This window comes from Leuresthes tenuis, unplaced genomic scaffold (genome assembly GCF_036924035.1).
Source record: "Leuresthes tenuis unplaced genomic scaffold, fLeuTen1.0.hap1 SCAF_22, whole genome shotgun sequence".
In the NCBI taxonomy this organism is placed as follows: Eukaryota; Metazoa; Chordata; class Actinopteri; order Atheriniformes; family Atherinopsidae; genus Leuresthes; species Leuresthes tenuis.
The window spans coordinates 25,899,332-25,920,634 of NW_027325376.1; the positions used below are offsets into that span (position 1 = coordinate 25,899,332).

The 21,303-nt window shown below is 38.1% G+C and overlaps 2 protein-coding genes across 3 annotated transcripts in view; both read left to right on the plus strand.

Annotated features, from left to right (window-relative positions):
- The first annotated feature begins 4,801 nt into the window (after nucleotides 1–4,801).
- trmt10a (tRNA methyltransferase 10A) lies at nucleotides 4,802–9,822 on the plus strand. Of its 2 annotated transcripts, XM_072376100.1 has the most exons (7): nucleotides 4,802–5,218; nucleotides 6,871–7,039; nucleotides 7,164–7,235; nucleotides 7,321–7,395; nucleotides 8,520–8,669; nucleotides 8,762–8,867; nucleotides 9,265–9,822. In XM_072376100.1, the coding sequence occupies exons 1-7, from the start codon at nucleotides 5,031–5,033 to the stop codon at nucleotides 9,480–9,482; spliced, it is 978 nt and encodes a 325-aa protein (XP_072232201.1). In that variant the 5' UTR covers nucleotides 4,802–5,030; the 3' UTR covers nucleotides 9,483–9,822. The 2 variants fall into 2 exon arrangements, with proteins under 2 accessions (XP_072232201.1, XP_072232202.1); XM_072376101.1 differs by lacking the exon at nucleotides 7,321–7,395.
- Nucleotides 9,823–10,654: 832 nt separating this feature from the next.
- Nucleotides 10,655–21,303, plus strand: part of spata6l (spermatogenesis associated 6-like) — a 50,660-nt gene continuing 40,011 nt past the window's right edge. The window contains exons 1-4 of the mRNA XM_072375912.1: nucleotides 10,655–10,862; nucleotides 13,389–13,526; nucleotides 13,835–13,883; nucleotides 17,045–17,086. Coding sequence (XP_072232013.1) covers nucleotides 10,815–10,862; nucleotides 13,389–13,526; nucleotides 13,835–13,883; nucleotides 17,045–17,086 — 277 coding nt within the window. The 5' untranslated portion in view covers nucleotides 10,655–10,814. The remainder of the gene's footprint in view (nucleotides 10,863–13,388; nucleotides 13,527–13,834; nucleotides 13,884–17,044; nucleotides 17,087–21,303) is intronic.

Consider the following 21,303-nt stretch of genomic DNA (forward strand, 5'->3'; position numbering starts at 1 on the left):
TAATACTTGTAATATTTAATTATCACATAGTATTTAGCATGGATGGCATAATAGCAAAAACAACTTCAGAGTTATTGACAATGACACCTGTATGATGTGCTTTTTCAAAAAATAGGCATATTTGACAGAGACTCCCTAAATAATCCCTTTTATTCAGGGAACCTGCTGTTAACTCTGTTGTACCTCTGTTGGATTGATAATTAGTACACAATTCCATTACCTTGTTTTGTGGTTAAGTCATATTGCAGCAGTGTTTGAATGTGAGTGAGGATTTGCTATTTGTTTTACTTCTGAAATGTTGAATATTTGTCATAATCATTTTTCCGTAGTAAGACCTGATGCTTGAGGGGTTTGCTAAGTTATTTTGGGACTACATTTTGGAGTCTTATTAGGAGACGTGTGCATGTACTTTCTGGACTGACTACATAGATTGGGAGGGTAAAAGGAAGTAGGGTTGCCATAGAAAGGAATGTGAATGTTTGATACTTTAGGAAGATAGTAGTGGATGCACAGTGGAGGGGGAATTGTGATTTTATGGATAAAGAGAAAAAAGCCACTGAAAACTGTATTATGTATTGCTCAAAGCAAAAAGACTCACTGCTGAATATCACTTTTTTTCATATTTTCTTTTTCTGTTTGCTCTAGATTTGTAATTTTTCTCAGTAGGAACTAATGGGGTTTCTCTCTACAACTTTAGAATGTTTTAATCCTACAATGTAATGCTGGCAGATGTTGTGGTTTGTGCTCTATAAATAAAATTGACTGTTAGACTTGAAACATGTTGTGCAAATATACATTATCTTATCAAAACGGTGTCTCCATAGCGTGTTACATCACATTTTGTTTTGAATATGATTGTTCATTTTGAATCTTAGATAAACATGGAAACATTTTGCAAAGCTGTTTTGTCACTTCCAGACATGGATAAACCCTTGATCTGTTCTAATTTGCTTTTGTCTCACCCCTCTTCTCACTTCAAAAAGTAGATTTAATGGTTCACTTAATGGATTATTATTATTATTATTTTTCTATGTCTACATTTCAGTCATAGATCGCCTATAACAAATGGATGAAGTGCCTAAAAGTGCAATAGCAGTGATGGCCATGTGGCGCTGGCTCCAATAATCTCTGCCTGAAATCCATCCATCCATTTTGTATACCCGCTTAATCCGTTGGTTGGGTTGCGGGGGGGCTGGAGCCTATCCCAGTGGTCATTGGACGAGAGGCGGGGTACACCCTGGACAGGTTGCCAGTCCATCACAGAGCCACACAGAGACAAAGGAGACAAACAACCACACACACACTCACACTCACTCCTAAGGACAATTTTAGAGTCATCAATTAACCTAACATGCATGTTTTAGGACAGTGGGAGGAAGCCAGAGTACCCAGAGAGAACCTCTATCTGAAATAATGATTTAATTATTGCCCACACGTCATTATGGTGGTGTTGTGGTTCCTGGTCCCAAGACGGTTCCTGGTTCAAATCCCAGCTGTCTGTGTGGAGTTTGCATGTTCTCCTTGCATATGCGTGGGTTTTCTCCAGGTACTCCAGCTTCTTCCCAAAAACATGCATGTCAGGTTGATTGGTGTGCAAGTGTATCTAAAAGAAATTGCTGTTTTGAAGGCAAAGGGTGGTCACACCAAATATTGATTTGATTTAGATTTGTCTTCTGTTAATTTGCTGCATTTTGTTAATTGATTAAAATAAACTATTAACACTTAAACCCTTAAAACTTTTGCACAGTACTGTAGGTGCTCAACTAGACTTAAATGAGGGTTCCCTGCACATGCTCAAAAGTTCGATGTTTTTACATTTTTTTGTGAAAGATGTAGCCAAATTCTCAACGAAGCTGCTCTCATTCACATAGTTTTCTATTTCTTTTATCACAAGTACATGCATTAGAAATTGTGACAGAAAATCAGTCCAAAGCATTTCCAGACTGTCGCTCTGCTCTAACCAAATTCAGACTTTTATATCTAGACCATCAATTGACAAATTCACCATTAAAGTAACTTAAAGACAACGTCTGTGCTGTGAATGTGGCCATAATTACATGTACGATGATCTTCCTCGGAAAAAGCTAAGGCATCAGAATATCTTACTCATTTTCTCTCACAGTGCAAAGTGTTGCAGACATAGTACAGTCTGTAACTTGCTTCCATTAAAGGATGTATACTGTAAAAAGACAGTGGTCTGTGGTAAATAGCAGTGTACTGTAATCACAATCGTAACATAGGCAAATATCCACTCTGGACTCAAATAAGGGTTAGGTGCGAGAATACAGGTTAACACAAGTACTTCTTCTTTGTTTTCTGTTTTTTTTTTAACAAAAAACTTTATCTGAGATGCTAAACCTAAAATGTATTGTAACATTTCAGTATAATCTGCTGGACAAACGGTTGAAGAAACAGAACTTGTGAGTGTGAGTATAACTTAATTAGTTATCCATTGATTTGTCATCATTGTTTGACAACATATGTTAATTTTCACAGCAGTTTCATTGTAAGAAAATTACATTTTAGTGTTTTAGTATTATATACACACTGAAAAGCCAATTTTATTAAACCATTAAAAAACAAAGTAAAGTAAAACGTCTTGTTAATGTAGCAGTGCTGTTTTGGAGTGTATAGCTGAAGTTCATACTACACAAGCCAACAGCTCTACAGCTGGTTGTAACCGTGTCTTGGCAAATGACTGTGCTTGTGCACATCGTCCTAAAGTCAGGTCATCCTAGTGACTTCATCATATCACATAGAATGAGTGCCGAAGTCATGAGTTCTGAAAGATGAAAAATCAATCATTCATTAGATTTAAGGATTCTGATATAATTGTTTTTCAAAACTAGAACTGGAAGAGAGCCACATGCTTCCACTTTCTCTGATGAGCAAAGTTAACTACAGCTTGATTCCAGCTCCAATTTTTAAAACTCTCATGTTTCCAGTTGGTTCTTTCAGCAAGCTCAACATGTATGTTCAGTTTAGAGTGTTTAGTGTAAATTACTCCCACTAAACTTAACTTGATCTTTCCATCCTCGAATGCAAATGCTGCACTGACAACTTACAGGCAGCAGAAAACTGGCTTAGCACTGCTCATGCTGGAATGCATGCTAAATAAGCAGTCAGTGAGTGTTAAAGGTTTCTCTGCTGGCTGTGAGCCCACACAGTAACTGGGTTAAGAAGGGGTGGAGGGGTCCGGGTGCAGGGTCATGTTGCAGAGCTCCAACTGTATATCCTCAGAGGCATTTAATCCATGTGTGTTGATGACGCATTCCATCACACCAAGGGCCATACCATGCAAACACATATCCCTGACTAATTTGCAATGCATTCAGTAATTAACACCTTCTATACAGGTTCACATGAAATACCAGGAGTATTTATTGACAGATCACTTATTAAGTACTTAATATTCAGTTACAATTGAGGATTTAATCATATAGTCTATTTTTGCACCAACAGCGTGATTTACAGCAATGTGAAATGAACACCAGGGGCAACAGGTCTTATGGAGGGATGAATCCTCCCCAGAGCCCGGACCTCAACATTATTGAAGCAGTGTGGGATCATCTGACAGAGAACGGAACAAAAGGCAGCCCACATCCAAAGAAGAGCTTTGGGATGTCCTTCAAGAAGCCTGGAGAACTATTCCTGAAGACTCCTTAAAGAAATGACAGAAAGCTTGTCTCAGAGGGTTCAGGCTGTGTTGGAGAATAAAGGTGCTCAAATACTGACCTTCAAGCTTATAAGAACAAACTCTGATGTTCTTGCCTTATGTGCCATTTATGTTTGCACATTTCAGTGATGAGCTGCACCCAATTCCTGTTTTCCAAATATTTAAATAAATTACTTGTACCTCAAGACTTATGCATAGCTCTGTACATACAAGACTGAAAGGAGGGAAGATAGAAAGCTTCTGTCCAAATTTTATCTACATTCATACGTGCAATATTCCCAGCTAGAGTTGCCACTTATGGTCGATTAACACAAATACTGGTCTGGTTTCTGTGCGTAGTTCTACCAAGTCAGCTAACCTCAGGTAGCATACGGAGGCTGTGCTCAGTCACTGCAAACATTTTTTATATTTTTATTTAATATTTTTATTAATTCTTAAATGAATAGCAATATATGGAATGACAGAAATTTTCTTTTTTTTTCTTTGCCATGTTCATATTCCTTTAATTTACTAAATATATAGCCAAACTTAATTTTAGTTTTAGTTTTAGCTAAAGCTATGGCCAGCCAGTTTGGACTAACTAGCTTTGACTTGCAGGTTAGCAGTCTTTTATTGGCAAGTAATGCAGTAATGCAACTGAGTCAGATTACTAAGTCAGTCCAGGAAATGCACCAACACAAAGACACAAAGACATAAGAATGTAGCTTTTACTTTTACTCTGAAGCTATGATCTCAGAAATAAAATTATTTTGCAGAAATAATTTTTTCTGTGTCATAAAACGTGAGAATTAAAATATCCTTCTGGATCTATTCTTTTTTATGATAACCACAGTCAACGTTTGCAATTCAAGTATATTTTCTCAAGATAAACTGAGACTGTCAGAAAGTGCAAAAATGCTCATATAATAATAGCAATTAAGTATCCCATCAACGCATGGCAACACCAGAACGATGTTCTTATTTGTAATGTATTTGTAATACTTTATATAGACATTTATTTTTAGTCACATTTTTTTATTCAAGCTTTATACAAAATATATGTTTAATTACGTTCTTAGGAGATTTGAATTGTAAATCCCTAATACTATTTGTTTCATATTAAGGCATCACGCGCTCTTACATGACGTCACATATGCGCCAAGCTTCAACATGTGGCATTGTGTAGCTACATAAAACAGCTTGTCAGTTTAGTTTTCTTATGATGTTTGTCAAGTCGTCTGTGGGTTCTCTGTGAAATTAAAAGAGTAAGAAAGCTGACTGGTGAGTAAATGTCGTGGATTAGCTCTATGCGGATCAAGCTAACATCAAGAGTTAGCTGACGCAGCGACATCAGCACAGCAGCCACTGTTCACAGATGGCTGAAGACAGCGTGAAAAAGGAGGCTTCTGCCCAGCAGGAGAACGAAAAAGCAGATAATAATACTAGTCAGAAGAGTGTAAGCAGTGAAGGAGAAGCTGTAGCTCAAATCCAATCTGTGTCCAAGAGGCAAATGAAGAAGCTTCTGAAGCAGAAGAAGTGGGAAGAAGAAAGGGAGCTGCGGAAGTAAGTACGCTTAATTAACAGTGTTTAACTAGGTTAACCGTGCACTGCGTGATTAACGATACAGGTTAGATACAGTCAGGTGATAAAGAAAGATCCTCCTTCAATAGTAAGATTTTACTAATCAGGAAATGGTGTAAAGTCATCTGGGCCTTGCCTCAGTGCAGTAAATAAAACCCGATGAACAACAACACATGACTTTTTGCTCTGTACTCATTATTTAACTAAAACTGAGACAAAATGCAGAAGCAGTGTGTGAAAAAAGTCCACCCTGAGTGCTATCTATGGTAATTAAGAGGGTAAGTAGCAGCCAGGTGCTGCTAATCAAATACACTTGATTAACAGATAATATTCCAGTGGGAACTGCTCTTTAAAACCAAAAGTTTTAACAGTTTGTTCCTGAGCATTCAGGTGTGTGTTCACAAAATGCCAAGGAAGATCTCCGCAATGATCTTACCGAAGCAATCGTTGCTGTCCATCAGTCTGGAAAGGGTTATAAGGCCATTTCCAAACTATCTGGAGTCCATCATTCTACAGAGAGAAAGATTATTCACAAGTGGAAAACACTCAGGACAGCTGTCAATCTTCCCAGGAGTGGAAGTCCCAGCAAGTTCACCCCAAGGTGAAAAAGCCCAGAGCTACATCTCAGACTCTACAGGCCTCAGTTAGCATGCTAAAGGTTAAAGTTCATGACAGCACAGTTAGAAAAAGACTGAACAAGGATGGCTTGTTTGGAAGGGATGCAGGAGAAAGCCTCTTCTCTCTAAAAAGAACATGGCAGCACAGCTTAGGTTTGCAAAGCTGCATCTGAACAAACCACAAAACTTCTGGAACAATGGTCTTGGGACAGCAACACCAAAGTCTATATGAATAAACACCTGCAAACTTCAATAAAGTGAAGTTACGTTGCAAAGCAGAGTGAACCACATGATCATTGAAAGTGCACTACAGACACTCTGCTCAAAGCTTCCAGCTCTAATTCAGTAAAGACGGTGGCTTTGGTGTTTTCTTCAGCTGTTTTCACATATGACCACTGGAGATTTTCAAGAGAAATGGTGGACAATGGTCTTTTTTTCGGCAGTTGCCGTTCATGCATGTGGTTCACAGCAGGAAACTCTCTGCTGGTGATGCTCTGTCAAGGCTGGCAATGCGAGGGAGGGTATGCAGGGGAACGCGACCTGGCGTGCACGCAAAGCAGAAATTTCTGTGAAATTTGCTGAATTTTCTTTGACACATTGAGAATATCAGATGAGGTTCCTTGTTATGTTAACATCAATCTTGTGTGTAAATGTCTACAACAAGGAAGCGGAAAGCAGCATATAGGCCAGTATAACAGACAGATGCACACGTTCACTCACACAGCAGCAGCAAATGTTCAGGAATATTGACTCATTTTTTTTATTTAGATTGTCTTACATGTTGATTTTTATTTATTTATTATTTTTTTGTGGGGTTTCGCCAGGGGATTCTTTATAAATCTTCAAGAAGTCAGGAGTGAATGTTGCAGACATTTGTGTTGTTGCATAACACCGCTCCAGAACATTTCAGGGCTCTGTAGCTGGTGTGAAATTGGCTTTATACTTGCACTCAGTTCCTCAAACTAACAAGTTATCTACAACACAAAACGCGTGATGGCTGCCTTGTCTCCACAACAGACAGAGAAGAAAGGAGAGGAAACAGCAGCGTCGACAGCAGAGGCAGAATCACCAGGAGGAAGAGGGACAAGATGGCCAGAGTGCCAGGAAACGTCTACGCCGAGAGGTGATGCCCAGCTCTCTGAGGCTGGTGGTGGACTGCAGCTTCAACAATCTCATGCTTATCAAGGTAAATGGGTTTGGAGTTGTCCCCAACATGTAAGAGGAGACTAAGAAACTGGGAGCTTTCTTTCTTGCATCCTGGGGCAAATATTACCCCAACCTCCTTTCCAATTGTCTTGTTGCTTTTTCAGGATGTTCGTAAGCTTCACAAACAGATCCAGCGGTGCTATGCTGAGAACAGACGAGCCTCGCATCCAGTTCAGGTCAGTGTTTACTTGAATTATATCAGCGTTGGACTCTAAAACCCAGTGAATGTGTGGTAGACATCCTTTTCTCTCCCTTCCTCAGTTTTATTTAACAAGCCTGGGAGGACAGTTGAAACAGAGCATGGATGAAAAGGACAAAGGATGGGTGAACTGGAAGGTAAACAGACAGATCTCTACAAATAATCCAGAGTAACATGCTGCACCAAATATACCATCTGCTTTTTTTAATCTCATATTGCCTTTTCTGGAAGCTTGTGAAAAACAGATTTAGCGTGTGGTGCCACATTTAGCACTGCAGCTAACCACTATTTTTCTTTTGATTAACCAGTCAATTATTTATTTGATTAGTTGATAAATCCATTTTTTTTCAGGATTATTAGTTTATTTTCTGTTTAGTTTATTCAAATAAATGATAGCTTCCATTAATTTTTCAACCTGTATTGGGCCTGTTGATTATAGCCAAAATCATATTTATATTTATTTGTTATGATGTTGGTGATTATTGAACATAGTCACTCTTGACTTTCAAACCATTAATTATACAGCTGTAGAGCACCATCAAAAACCAATGATAAAAAAGACAGTACAGCCAAGGTGCGTCTGCTGAGTTGGTGGAAAACTAACTACTAATGTAAATGTTTTATTTTTTATTTGTAATAATTTTGCAAAAGTGAGTTTTGAGGTAAAAGATGAATTTAATCTATGAGGGAATAAGGCTGTAACATAGGATATTGTGGTAAAAGTGGAGCTCTGAATTCTTCCCAGATGCACTTTATCTGACTGTGAAACAAACAGTCTTCTAAACCTCTGATCTCTGGTAATTGAACTCTTTGTTCCAGGTTTTAAAGTAAACAAATTACAGGATTTTATATTTAAGATGCTCATCTGAATCAGAAAGCAAATAAACACAAATTGATGGCTATTTAGAAATCGTAGAAAAAAAAGTCATTGTAGAAGAAGTCTGAAGTCACAGAATGAATCATGTCTCTTTACATGCAGACAAACATACGTAAAGTGTCTATTTCTTTTTTTTTTTTTTGGAGATGGTGACTAACCCATGTCTTTTTTTCTTTCAAGTTGTGTTGTTATCTCGTGGTGGGGTTTATCTGCTGGGGTTGCCTCAAGCACAGTGGATGTACTTTTTCTGTTTTTTGTTGTACCACATGCTCTGACATATACTACACCACATGAAATTTATTTATTTTTTAAAATGTAATATTAGTTTGTCTAATATCACTTTAAATTGTGTGTAACTCTTCCTTCTTGTGTGTATGTGTGCAGGACATTAGCATTAAAACAGAGCACTACGGTGAAGTCTTTGCCAAGGAAGAGCTGGTGTACCTGACTTCAGACTCTCCCAATGTGCTGCAGGAGCTGGACCGAAAGAAGGCTTACGTGATTGGGGGCCTCGTGGACCATAACCACCACAAGGTCCGGCAGGCTGTACAGCTGCTGTAACATGCAGGATGCATTCCTCTCCCACTGATTTGATTTCAGTTAACCTGCAGGGATTTGGTTTGCAGGGAATTACCTTTCAGAGGGCGAAGGAGCTGGGGATCGAGCATGCGCAGCTCCCTCTGAGCAGTTTTGTTCAAATGAATAGTCGGAAGGTTTTGGCAGTCAACCACGGTAAGGACTGTTGTCAGTAGATTGCCTGTAAATGTCTCTAAGTCTTCCACATTGGCATTATTCCTCCTGTTTGTGTGGCTGCTGTCTTTTCTGTGTAATATTCCATTTCTTTTTCACCATTTATCCCCATTACAGAGATTCAGTTTAACAAATCCACCTTTAAAAAAAGAAAAGGGGGGGGGGGACAAACTGGGACATCTTCCTGAGCATCTCAAGGTGCAGTCTTTGTAGTGCTCACACATACAGACTTATTTTTGAGCCAGGATTTGCCTCGACTCTCGATAATTGGCCTGCAATATGAAAATAATGTCTGGAATCTTATGATTTTTCTTCTTTGCCTCTATTGCTCTCCTTGCTTTGCCCTTGTTTTGAAAGCATGTTCTCGTCTATCTGGCAGTGTTTGAGATTATCCTGGCGTATCTTGAGAAAGGCAGCTGGCAGGAGGCCTTCTTCACAGTCCTGCCTCAGAGAAAAGGAGCTATGGTCCTCAATCAGGGGGAAACAAATGTTCAGAAAAAAGAGGAGGAAGAGTCCAGTTCTGACTCTGACACATCTGAGCAAACGGATCCGAGCATACCACAAAAGGACAACACCCAACACAGTTCCAACATCTGATGCCATGACAACGAAGAATAGGGAAGATGGAAAAGTTGAATTTCTTTTTCTTTTTTCTTTTTTTAATGAAACAGCTGTATCCATGAGTGAAATTTCTGTTTGACAGATGCAAATATTTTGTGTTTTATTCAATATTTATAGAAAGGTTTTACTTTCCTTCAGTGGTTCAGTTGGAGTTCTATTGCGTTTTACTACTAGTTATTGCATTCAGGCAAATATCTTCACTTGAATTTTTAGTTTTAGTTTGGACCTGAAAGCTAAAGCTGTCAGACCTGTGCCAAATGGATCCATTTGAATGAAAAATTTACAAGCAGTATAAAGATGACATTTGAGCATGTTTGATCCTGAGTCTGTGTGGTATTTTTGATTGTTTTAAAACCAACAGATTTACAGAGAAGTTTGAGAGGCATCAAGCAATTTGAGCTAGATTTTTTTTTAATCCCTTCCAGAAGAAAAAGTTAAAGAGAACTTGTTAAAATGGAGATTTTGGGGAAAGAAATTCAGATCCCAACTGATCATCAAAAAATGCTAAATGAAATGGATCTAGTTCTAATCTATACTCTTGCTTTATCACGCAGAGTACTTAACTGTTCAAGCCACATACACCCATTTGCATTCAGACCAGCTACACAGGTTTATAATTCATAGTTATACCTCCATCTCAAAATGAAAAAGTATAAACTAACTTGCGTTCAGCACTTCTATATGGAATACAAATGTGTTATGTAAAAGGATAAAAAATAAGACTGCTGCACCATACCTGTAGGAAGTGCAGATTAGCATGATTTGAAGAAAAAAAAAAACTTACAGCACAGATATTTGAGACACTTGCTATGTTAAAGAGCAGTCAAATGCTTGTGCAAGTTATTTCAGACAACTGACACATCAGAGTGACTTTTAATACTAAGCATATGACAGTTTTACAGAACTTAGTGGGACACTGGCGGGGCATCTTGTCACTTGCACAAATGGACAACGTGGCATGGTCAAGCTGTGTTCTTTTTTTACTCGGCCTAAAAAAATTCCATACATAAGCAGGTTGGTGTGAGAAACAATGATGGATGATATCGTCAAACTTACTGTTGATGTAGCTTATTTGTAAAAATACTACATTTATTATTTTATATATATATATATATATATGTTTTTTTTTTTTACTTTAATGGTATTGAGTCAGTGATACGTGAACGGTAGCCTCGATTGCTCCTGCAACTAAGCCCGGAAGTTGTAGTATCCATGGTAACGGAGAGACCTCAAACAGAAGAAAGTGGGCTACGCTACACCACCTACATGATAGCTGTGCGTTGTTATCACCTCTAAAAAGGGATTTTAATGTCGCGAAAAGCGCTTAAAGTGGTGGTTGAAATAAAGTTCACAGCGGTAAGAACTGCTTTTTCTGAACTTTATATTCTTACTCATAACTGCATAATTTTTAAAGCACCAAATAAGTGATTAATCATTTAAATGATTTCACCTTCGCTACATTTTTACAACACATTGATGTGTATAGTGACTGGGCAGGTAATGATGCGTGTCGTTTGGTAACCTGCAAGATGTATTTTTTTTAACTTCCGGTATGACGAATCAATAAAGCTAAACATAGTCGCATTTGTACCGTTTTGCATCAATTCTACACAGGCGTTAGCCACGTGTGCTCTCTACATCTCACATGCTGTGGACATGGTCAGACATTCGTTGTTTCACTTATAAAGAACCGTTTTAATAATAGCTCATTTTCTATATATCCTTGAAATGAGTTTTCATTCATTTAAGAGCTGTTAACCTATCTTTTATCTTCATTTGGAGAAAGGGGTTTAGAATTACAGCTCATATAATAGCTTAGATTTTGCTCTTTCAGTCAATAATTATGATATATCTTAATTAAATAGGTTTTGATACACAGTACCAATAACCAAAAATTAGTCCAAATATTTCTGTACCAGACTGTATTGGACAAGCAAATTAATTAAATAACTAGTGTTTGATGAGAAATTTGTGTTCCACTAATCATTAAGTAGTCTACTACTGTGATGCACCACTTAACTTAAAGGTAGCTGAGTTACTGCTGGACAGGTAATGATTCTGTAATCAGTAAGTAATCTTAAAATGATGTGACATGATGTAATGCAGACCTGTGTGGTAGACACTCAGTGTTATGCATCATCATTGAGGGTGAAATAAAATACAGTAGACAGTGTTTACTTGAGTTAATCCAGAACTCTTATGAAGAGACTAATTAGTGTGATCACTTTATATAAATATACAAATATATTCTTTGACTAATCATGATCTAATTATTCATTAAAATAGGATCTCCAGCTCACCAGAACGCATGTAACACAAAGCAACATTTGTCTACTTGTCCAACATGTAGTAGTTTCACATTCTTGTGAAAGTTGTGAGATGATAATGGGTCCCTACTATACTGTTGTTTTCTGTAGGGCACTATTGACCAATGTATTTCCCGATCTGCCACGAGATTGACCTGGATCTCTAAGTCTGTCCCCTGTTAACTGCTCCATATCTATTGTATAGTCCCCTTTTAGGAATTATTAGGAAAGTACTTATGATTAATGAGCTATCAAGTTACTCCTCGATGGTTGCGATTTTTTTTATTAACTGTCCATTAACTAATCACTAGTTTGCCTATAAAAGTTGTAAAAAGAATTAGTGAGCCTCAGCCCTAATTTATTATTTGATAGTTTGATGTCCTTCAGCTGAGTAGGTCAGCCAGACAAACTTAACTTTTCTGAGGAAGATTAGTAATATGCTTACCTAAACTGCATATCCAAAGCTATCAATAAATCCCAGTTGAACAATAAAACAAAATAGGTACTGTCAAAATAGTGAAACCCTACAAACCTGTGTGAGTTGTTCTTTACTTCAGAACTGTATCTTTTAGACTTTTTCTCTATAAGATACAACTGTAGGACAAAGATAATCACATTACATTGATACTATAAAGTAATGTATCTGTGAAAATGTGTGTGAATATAGCTCTGTAGTTTTACTTAAGTCCTGTGCTTAATGTGTGCACTGTGCCTCAGTTACATATTGGCAATATTTTTCTTCTTCACAATACGGGAAATATTGCACTTTTTATGTTAATACATTTATTCAACCGTTTTTATGGTCATTTGTGTTAACTTGATCACAAAAGTCTCACCAGAAAATGCATATTAAGTCTATTTGTTCACTTTTCCAAGACATAGTAGTTTAATTATTCTTGATTTTAATTTATGAGACAGAAACATATCCCTCGGTTGTTGTTTTCTTTAGGGCAGCACTCATGTAACATAACAAGTATTGCAACATGTATAGTAAAAAGTATATAAGTCCTAACCTCTTAGCATCTTATTACTATCAGCCTTGTATTTTGTAACCTGTAGACTTAATCATGTCCACGAATTCAAACACCCAGCTGTTCACAGACGAGAGCTCCATGGAGAAGTAAAGAGTGATGAGCGGGCTTAAACATTTTCGCACCGAAAATTAGGGCCTCTCGTCATTCCTTTCTTTCTCCGTATAAACGTTTGTGGCCAAAAGAACACTGCTAAGATAGATTTTCATAAAGAAAGTCAGCACTGTGCTCTGTGTTTGAAGAATCAGAAATCATCGTGGCAGGTCAGGTCCAGTTAAGAATATGAGAAATGAGCTTAAGGCCAACAGTGACTCTCACAAGTTTTTCATTTCTAATGTCACAACATTATTAATTTAAAGACAAAATCATTTTACATATAGCATATATCATTAAAGGTAAAACAGGAAGTAGAGGATGTTATTTCTTTTGAAAGTGAGTGTTTACACCCTCTGCTGGTAACCGGGGTAATACAGCTCTGCCACAGAGCCGATTTGATCTCAAACCTTCTTTGACTGAGCTATAATTTGTTCCTCCTTTGTTACCAGGTTTCTTGCCCTGGAGTTCACCTGCCAGCCAAAAATGATATCTACCTCAGCATGTGCTTCATGGGCCAACACTGCCAGTCTGAAAGTCTCCCTGCTGTCTTTCCTCTGCTGCTCCATGAGAAGTTGACCTTTGAAAAGGCATATGTTTACCTATTATTCATGAGGAAGACACATAGCTAGTGGTCAGATGTTATCAGTGGTCTTGGTAATTGCGCAGTGAAAGAAGTGTGTAGACACTGTATGTACAGATACATACTGTATATGAAAACGTATTAAAATTGTATAAAAAATAGTTTGCTTATCATCAATTAAGTTCACCACAATGAATGACTATGTTTAACATTTTCAATCTACTCTTTACCATCAAACCTATTATTACCAACAGAAACAGGATGTCATTTTGTGCAATGATTAGCCTAAATTAAGCTGTGTTCTTTTTTCTGTAGATTTTCAGGCATGCAGTTGACCCCAGAGACATCGCTGTAATGCTCGAGTGTAAGTGAAAGTATTTTGTTCCAACAAAAATAATCAAAGCTGAAGAGCCACTTGCAAGACTGTACAATTGCTTTTAATCAATGTGATGTGATGGACTTCTGCTAATAGATTTTGAACATTGTGTAATAGGGATGACATTGTTGTGATCTCATATCACATTGAGATGATAGTTAAGCTCAGATTCAGATTTTCTTTATTGTCATTGCAACGAGTGCAATGAAAAGTAAGGTGCAGGCTTTTCAGTGCAGACATATAACAGTTCTTAAACAATATAACTATAAAGGACAGTAAAGGACAATAAAGGACTGTATGACTATATAAAAACAGTATAAAAACTGAATAAAAAACAATATCGAACGATATGACTATGTATTAAAAACAATATATTGCACTTGTCACCTGAAAACCAGTATATTGCACTTCACTGTGAGGAAGCATTTATGGCTCTGACAGCAGTTGGAAAGAAACTGTCTTTTAATCTATTTGTCCTGGTTTTGATGGCCCTGTGCCGTCTACCCGACGGCAGTGGCTCAAACAGGAAATGTCCTAGGTGGAATGAGTCCTTCAGGATGGTGTTGGCTCTCCTGAAGCAGTAAGAGACATGAAGGTCCTTCAGTGTGGGTAGAGGACACCCAATGACCTTTTCAACCATTTTGGTGACCCTCTGGAGTTCTTTCCTGTTTGCCACTGTGCAGCTGGCAAACCATGTATGAGAGGATGCTCTCCATGGTGGAGCGGTAAAAAGACACAAGCAATCTCTGGCTGATATTGTTCTTCCTAAGGATTCTCAGGAAGTGGAGTCTTTGCTGTGCCTTCTTGACCACCTGTGGGGTGTTCTTGTCCCAGGTCAGTTTCTCTTCTACGTGGACTCTCAGGAAGCAGAAGTTACTGACCCTCCCCACACAGGTCCCACCGATGAAAATAGGCTGAATGTCCGTTTTATTTCTTCGGAAGTCAATGATTAGCTCCTTTGTCTTGGATGTGTTCAGGAGCAGTTTATTGTCTCTACATCACACTGTCAGCTGTTGCACCTCATCTCAGTAAGCATACTCATCACCTCCAGTGATGCAACCTACCACTGTGGTGTCGTCCGCATACTTAACAAAGGTGTTGCTGGTGTGGATGGGGGTGCAATCTGAGGTGTAGAGGGTGAAAAGCAGGGGGCTTAGCACGCAGCCTTGAGGGGAACTGGTGCTGAGTGTGAGGGGTGCAGAGGTGTGGGGGCCAATCCTGACCCTCTGTGGACGCTCTGACAGAAAGTCCTTAATCCAGAGGCATGTGAAATGAGGCAGTCTGAGGTTCAGCAATTTCCTCACGTGACCGTGGGGAAGGATGGTGTTGAGTGCTGAACTGCAATCCACAAAGAGAAGACGGGCGTAATTTCCTTGTTTCTGTAGGTGGGTCAGCGCTGTGTGTAGTGTTGTGTTCACGGCATCCTCTGTCGATCTATTTGCCCAATAGGCAAACTGGTCTGGGTCCGAACCAGGGGTTATGAAGGTCTTGATGTCAAAGTAAAAGTCAAAGTCAAATTTATTTGTATAGCACATTTCATGTACAAAACAATTCAAAGTACTTTAGAAAAAATAAAAGCATTGCAGCAGGGAGTGGAAGAAGCATTAGAAATATGTAAAAGTATAAGAAATAAAATGATTAAAATGAATTAAAACAAGCAACAGTTGGATAAGTTAAAAGATACTGTGCAGATTTCATGCATAGACACATGAGAAAAGAAATGTTTTTAACCTGGATTTAAAAATGTCTACATTTGGTGACAGTTTAATCTCCACTGGCAGTTTGTTCCACTTGTTTGCAGCATAACTGCTAAATGCTGCTTCTCCATGTTTAGTCTGGACTCTGGACTGGACCAGCTGACCTGAGTCCTTGGATCTAAGAGCTCTGCTGGGTTTATATTCTCTGAACATAAAACTGGTGTGATGTGTTCAGATCTCTTAGACCTGGTTAAAAAACCAGGTTAAAAAATGTTTAAAGCTCTTTTTGGGAAGTCCAGTTAAAAGACCATTACAATAATCGAGTCTACTGGAGATGAATGCATGGATGAGTTTCTCCTGGTCTTTTTGGGAGAGAAAACCTTTAATTCTGTTAATGTTTCTGAGTTGGTAAAAAGCTGCCTTGGTGACAGCTTTGATGCTGTTGCTGAAAGTCAGATCTGAGTCTATCAACACTCCAAGGTTACGAACTTGGTCAGTGATTGTAAGGGCACGAGTCTCAAGATATTTACCAATGATGACCCTCTTCTCTTTGCTACCAAATGGAACGATCTCAGTTTTGTCTTGATTTAATTGTAGAAAATTCTCTCTCATCCAGGTGTTTATTTCCTCCAGACACTGACACAATACGTCAGCTGGGCTGCAGTCGTCTGGTGACAGAGACACATAAAGTTGTGTATCATCTGCATAACTGTGATAATTGATGTTAAAGTTCTGCAATATCTGACCCAAAGGGAGCATATACAAGTTAAACAGAAGAGGTCCAAGAATTGACCCCTGGGGGACTCCACAAGTCATGGCCACTCGCTCGGAGTCATAGCTGCCAATTGTAACAAAATAACTTGAGCCTTCTAAATAGGACCTGAACCAGTTAAGGACTGCTCCAGAAAGTCCAACCCAGTTTTCCAACCTGTGCAACAGAATTCTGTGATTTACAGTATCAAACGTAGCATTGAGATCCAACAGAACCAGGACTGAAACATAACCAGAATCAGTATTCAACCTAATGTTGTTTAACACTTTGACCAGAGCTGTTTCAGTGCCGTGATGACGTCGGAAACCTGATTGAAAGTTATCAAGACCATTTTCATTCAGAAAGTCATTGAGCTGGTTAAATGCAACTTTCTCAACAATCTTTTATATAAAAGAGAGGTTAGAAACAGGTTTGTAGTTGTTCATCATAGAGGCATCTGGAGTTCTCTTTTTTAGGAGTGGCTTAATGGTAGCTGTCTTTAGTGACTTGGGAAAAATGTAAAAACAGTTTTTAAAAAGTCAGATGGTATTATGTTATCAACACTATTTCTTTGTCTTCATCAGATTTTACATTACAGCCTATATATTGTTAACTATTAACTGTTAACTGCATCTAGACTTCATTAGAGTACTAGACAGTGTAATGCATCTTACAGTCTTAACTTGTTCCTTTTTCCACAGATGAGACTGTCAGAATAGAACTGGTGCAGCTGATTCCTCCAGGTATGATTATTTATTTTTTATCATTCAGTTTGTATTGTCAACTCAAATAATGCAATCACATTATATGTTATATAATATTTTAACATACAAACCCCCACAGAACTCGCAAGTTTGGAGTTACATAAGCCCTGTGACAGACTTTATCTATGATTTGAATTTTTTGAGGCACCACAAATGTTGTTCTGAATGGTTTCCCAATCTAATTCTAGTCCAAAAGTCTGTTATATCTCTATCCCAGGCTTTCATTCCTGCTGTAGGTGAATATCTATGGGAGTACAATTTATCATAAAGATGAGACACTATTTGTTTTGGTGAGTGGTGTATCCACTCCAGAATGGGACGATCCTTTAACTCTGACCCCCATGGCACCCCGTAGTCTTTACAGGCTAAAAGAAAAAGAAATGTTTCTCAATATTATAACAATGTCTCCACTCTTGAAAATTGAGGATAGTGTCTGCCCCATTAATGTCCAGTAAGGTGTGAATACATTTAGCTTGCCATTGTAAAAAGGAAGTATTTTAATTTAATAGTTGCAATTAGCTCTTGTTCTATATTTTTCCATGAGGAAACAGTGTTCTCATCCATCCAGTACTTCAGGTTTCTCAAAACAAATGTCCAATGGTATAACTTAAAATTCAGACAGGTCATTCCTCCATCTAACTTACTAACCTGAAGAGATGGCCATTTTAACTGTGGTCTTTTGCCATTCCACACATAATCTCTTATTACGGCATCTATTTTTTTCCAATAATCTGCTGGAGGTGCAAGTGGAATCATAGGGCTTAGTTGATACGGGGTAAAATATTCATTTTGATAACTGATATGCGGGCTGGGACTGAGCTCGGCAAGTGTTTCCATCTATTCATATCCTCCTGTATTCTTTTCAGAATTTCTGAATAATTCATTTTTGCAACAGATGATGGGGATATCTTTATTTTTTACCCCCATATACAAAACTTCCTTTAACACATTAATCTGAGAAGAAAGGGATATCTCACTTTGTTCTGTATTAAGAAGCATAAATGCTGATTTTGAGATGTTGACTTTATAACCTGAGAGGTATCCAAACTTATCCAATGCTGTTAGGGCATGTGGAAGCGTTTGCTGAATGTTTGCCAAATAGACCAAAGTATCATCCACATAAAGAGATATTGAAAGTGATGTCGAATTGACTGTAATTGGGGAGATTGCAGGAGAATTTCTTATCAATTGTGCTAGTGGTATAGTATATGAAGCCACTATATACTATACAGTATATGAAGCAGCTGACAGATAACAATTTTCCCTATCACTTTCTCACGCCTTCAGGCCAGGACTTCAGAAAATATCTTGAGATCTGCGTTTATTAAAGATACTGGGCGGTGGTTGGCCCATTCTAGAGGGTCCTTACCAGGTTTAGGAATAGCTGTGTTTAGGTCCCTGTGAAAAGCCCCCTCCTCAATAGCATAATTTAAAGTGTCCAACCACACTGGTCCCAGTATACCCAGAGTTCAAGATATAATTCAGCTGGAATCCCATCCATTCTTGGGGTACGTCCTCAATTTGTTGTTTTTACTGCTTTAAGTAACTCTTTCAGCGTAATGACAGAATCCAGCTCTCTGGTATCCTCTTCTGACAGTGATGGGAGTTTTAGCTCATTGAAAAAATTGGAGAGGTCCTTTTCTGAGGGTGGTGGCCCTCCTGTATATAGATCTTTATAAAAATCTTTAACAACCTTAATTATTTCCTCTGTTGATGTCACCACCCTCTCTTAGAGCATCTGATAGCTGGTATATGTCTTTTAGCTTCTTGCTGCTTAAGTGTCAGTGCCAATAAATGGCTTGGCCTGCAACCATCAGCATAATATTTATGCTTAGTTACGTGTATCATATATTCTGCCCTGCACATTAATAAATCCTTCAGCTCTGCCTGTTTAATTTTAAGCTGGTTTTCTGTTGTTATGTTATAATTCCCCTTAAGATCATTCTCCAAAATCTTGCATTGTTCCTCTAGAGTGGATATTGTTAGTAACCTGCATTTATGGAGGTGAGAACTGAACCTAATAGCATTTATTCGCATGGATCCTTTAATAGAAGCCCAAATAATGGTTTTATCTGCAATACTATTCTTATTGATCTTAATAAATTCTTCAACGCCCGATTTTAATTGTTTTCAAATTCTACATTCTACATTTTTTTAAAAGGGAAGTATTGAACCTTCATCGACTAAATTTATTGTTGATGCCTAATTATGATGCCATAATTAAAGGTAGACATAATTGGGTTGTGATCTGATATACATCTAGGTATGATTTCTACACCTACAAGATGAGATAAATGAGATGAAACAAGAACATAGTCTATTCATGAGAAGGTTTTATGTCTTGTGGAAAAAAAGTCTTTAACTGTGGGGTTGCGCACTCTCCAGGTATGATTATTTATGAATTCTACTGGGCAAAACTAAATATGCTTCTATTTGGCATTTGTTTAAAATTTAATGCAACATTTCTTAATCAAACCTATTCCTAATAACTCATCAATCTTATGGACACATACAATATGTTTGGCATTAAATAAAGGTTCTCTTGAGGTCAGGTGACTGTGGGAAAAGTAATTTTGTTTTCACAACGATGCAAACAATGTCCGGAACATGTCCTTGAAGAATGTATTACTCTCTCATGTATTTCTTCCCATGAAATTTTTCATTTTTAGCATACCAAAGGATATGATTTTGTCAACAGTCATACCAACATTTTCATGCTCCTGATTCAGTGAGTCCTTCATTCAAAACAAACAAATAGGTTGTTTTTTCATACCCCAACATATGACCAACAGGGTGTCTCATAAACTCACGATTTCCATAACAGAGCAAATATTTCTTTTGACATGCAGCAATGTCTTCTTAAGATGGATAGAGGAGGTCGGTGGGTAGCACAATTATGTGCAGTGCTTTCAACAGATAGGTTACTTTCTGCAATGGAACATTCATGCATGAAAATCTCTCACCTTTCTGACGTTTGAGCCACAGGCTCAAAAGCTCAAGAAAATGGGTTGAACCTGACATCGTCTGCTGACACTAAGGACCAATAATTGAAGGGTCTGCTCTGCCGGAAATATCGCAAAAAAAAAAATTGTGGCCATTTCACTATATGCACCCTTTATTTTTCGACAGGAAACTGTAAAAAATTTCTTCAGATCCTCAGTGAGTTGGGTAGGCTGTCAGTGAATGCATTTCAGATACACAGAACACATGTGGTGATGACATACACTGAAAAAATAACTCTTAAAACACATTTCTACATGATTTTGTATCAATTTTATGAAAAATAATTAGACGTTTTTTCACTTTTTTAAAAATATTTTTGTCTTTACTTCATTGGCAATCAACTACGGGCCCAAGTTATGACATCAGTCAATATGTCATCATTTTCAGCAAACAGTATACTCATTCCAGAGAAAAAATGATAAAAATCCAGCCAAAATCACTCGCTCTGTGATAATTTCACTTCTAGTTGGCGATCAACAGGCTTAGAACCTCAGTACAATTTTATGCTAGGCCTACTCTAAAATTCCGAAAGACACACTGAATGTTTAGCATCATGGTACACTCACACACACGAACGCAAGCTTGGTATTTGAATGCATTTGAAACAAACAACCAAGCAAACAACCAACGAACGGTTATCAGTGGACTTCGAAGCTGTTCATCATAGTCTTTGGTAAGTGACAGTGAGTTAAGTGAATTGGTAGCCCCAGTGTTTTAGGAAGAGAACGGTGACATGGATATTGTAATGGTAATTAGCTGAAGTGTTGTTGATGTATGTCTCCTAGGAACAGCAAACAAGATCATCAGTGGAAAAGACTACTATGCAATGCTGCATGCCCACACTATGGTGTATGCAGCCATGTTAGCTATGGCTAATGTACATGGATATGGTGATGATTCTGAAACGGTTCATCCATGCAGAGCATGCAGGTCTGTGGGAGGAACACGTGGCTGGAGTAGGGAAGATGTTGCCAAACCTTGTAGCTGTTGGCCTCTACAAGTACGTATCCTGCCTGCCCCACTACCAAGAAGCAATGAGAAGTCTGCCTACGCTAGCTCCAAACATTGATAGGGAATTCAAGGATGGGATGTTCACTGTACATCAAACAGAAGGACGGTTCAATGGTATCTGGACAGACATGGCACTTGAGAAAACCTACAACCATGATGCCAAGACGAAACTCTTCACTGGC

Bases quoted from the DNA above. Each gene is read 5' to 3' on its own strand.
- trmt10a (XM_072376100.1), top strand. From the start codon at position 5,031: ATGGCTGAAGACAGCGTGAAAAAGGAGGCTTCTGCCCAGCAGGAGAAC. The intron at 5,219-6,870 runs GTAAGTACGCTT...TCTCCACAACAG, and splicing joins GAAGAAAGGGAGCTGCGGAA to ACAGAGAAGAAAGGAGAGGA. The intron at 7,236-7,320 runs GTCAGTGTTTAC...TCCCTTCCTCAG, and splicing joins GAGCCTCGCATCCAGTTCAG to TTTTATTTAACAAGCCTGGG.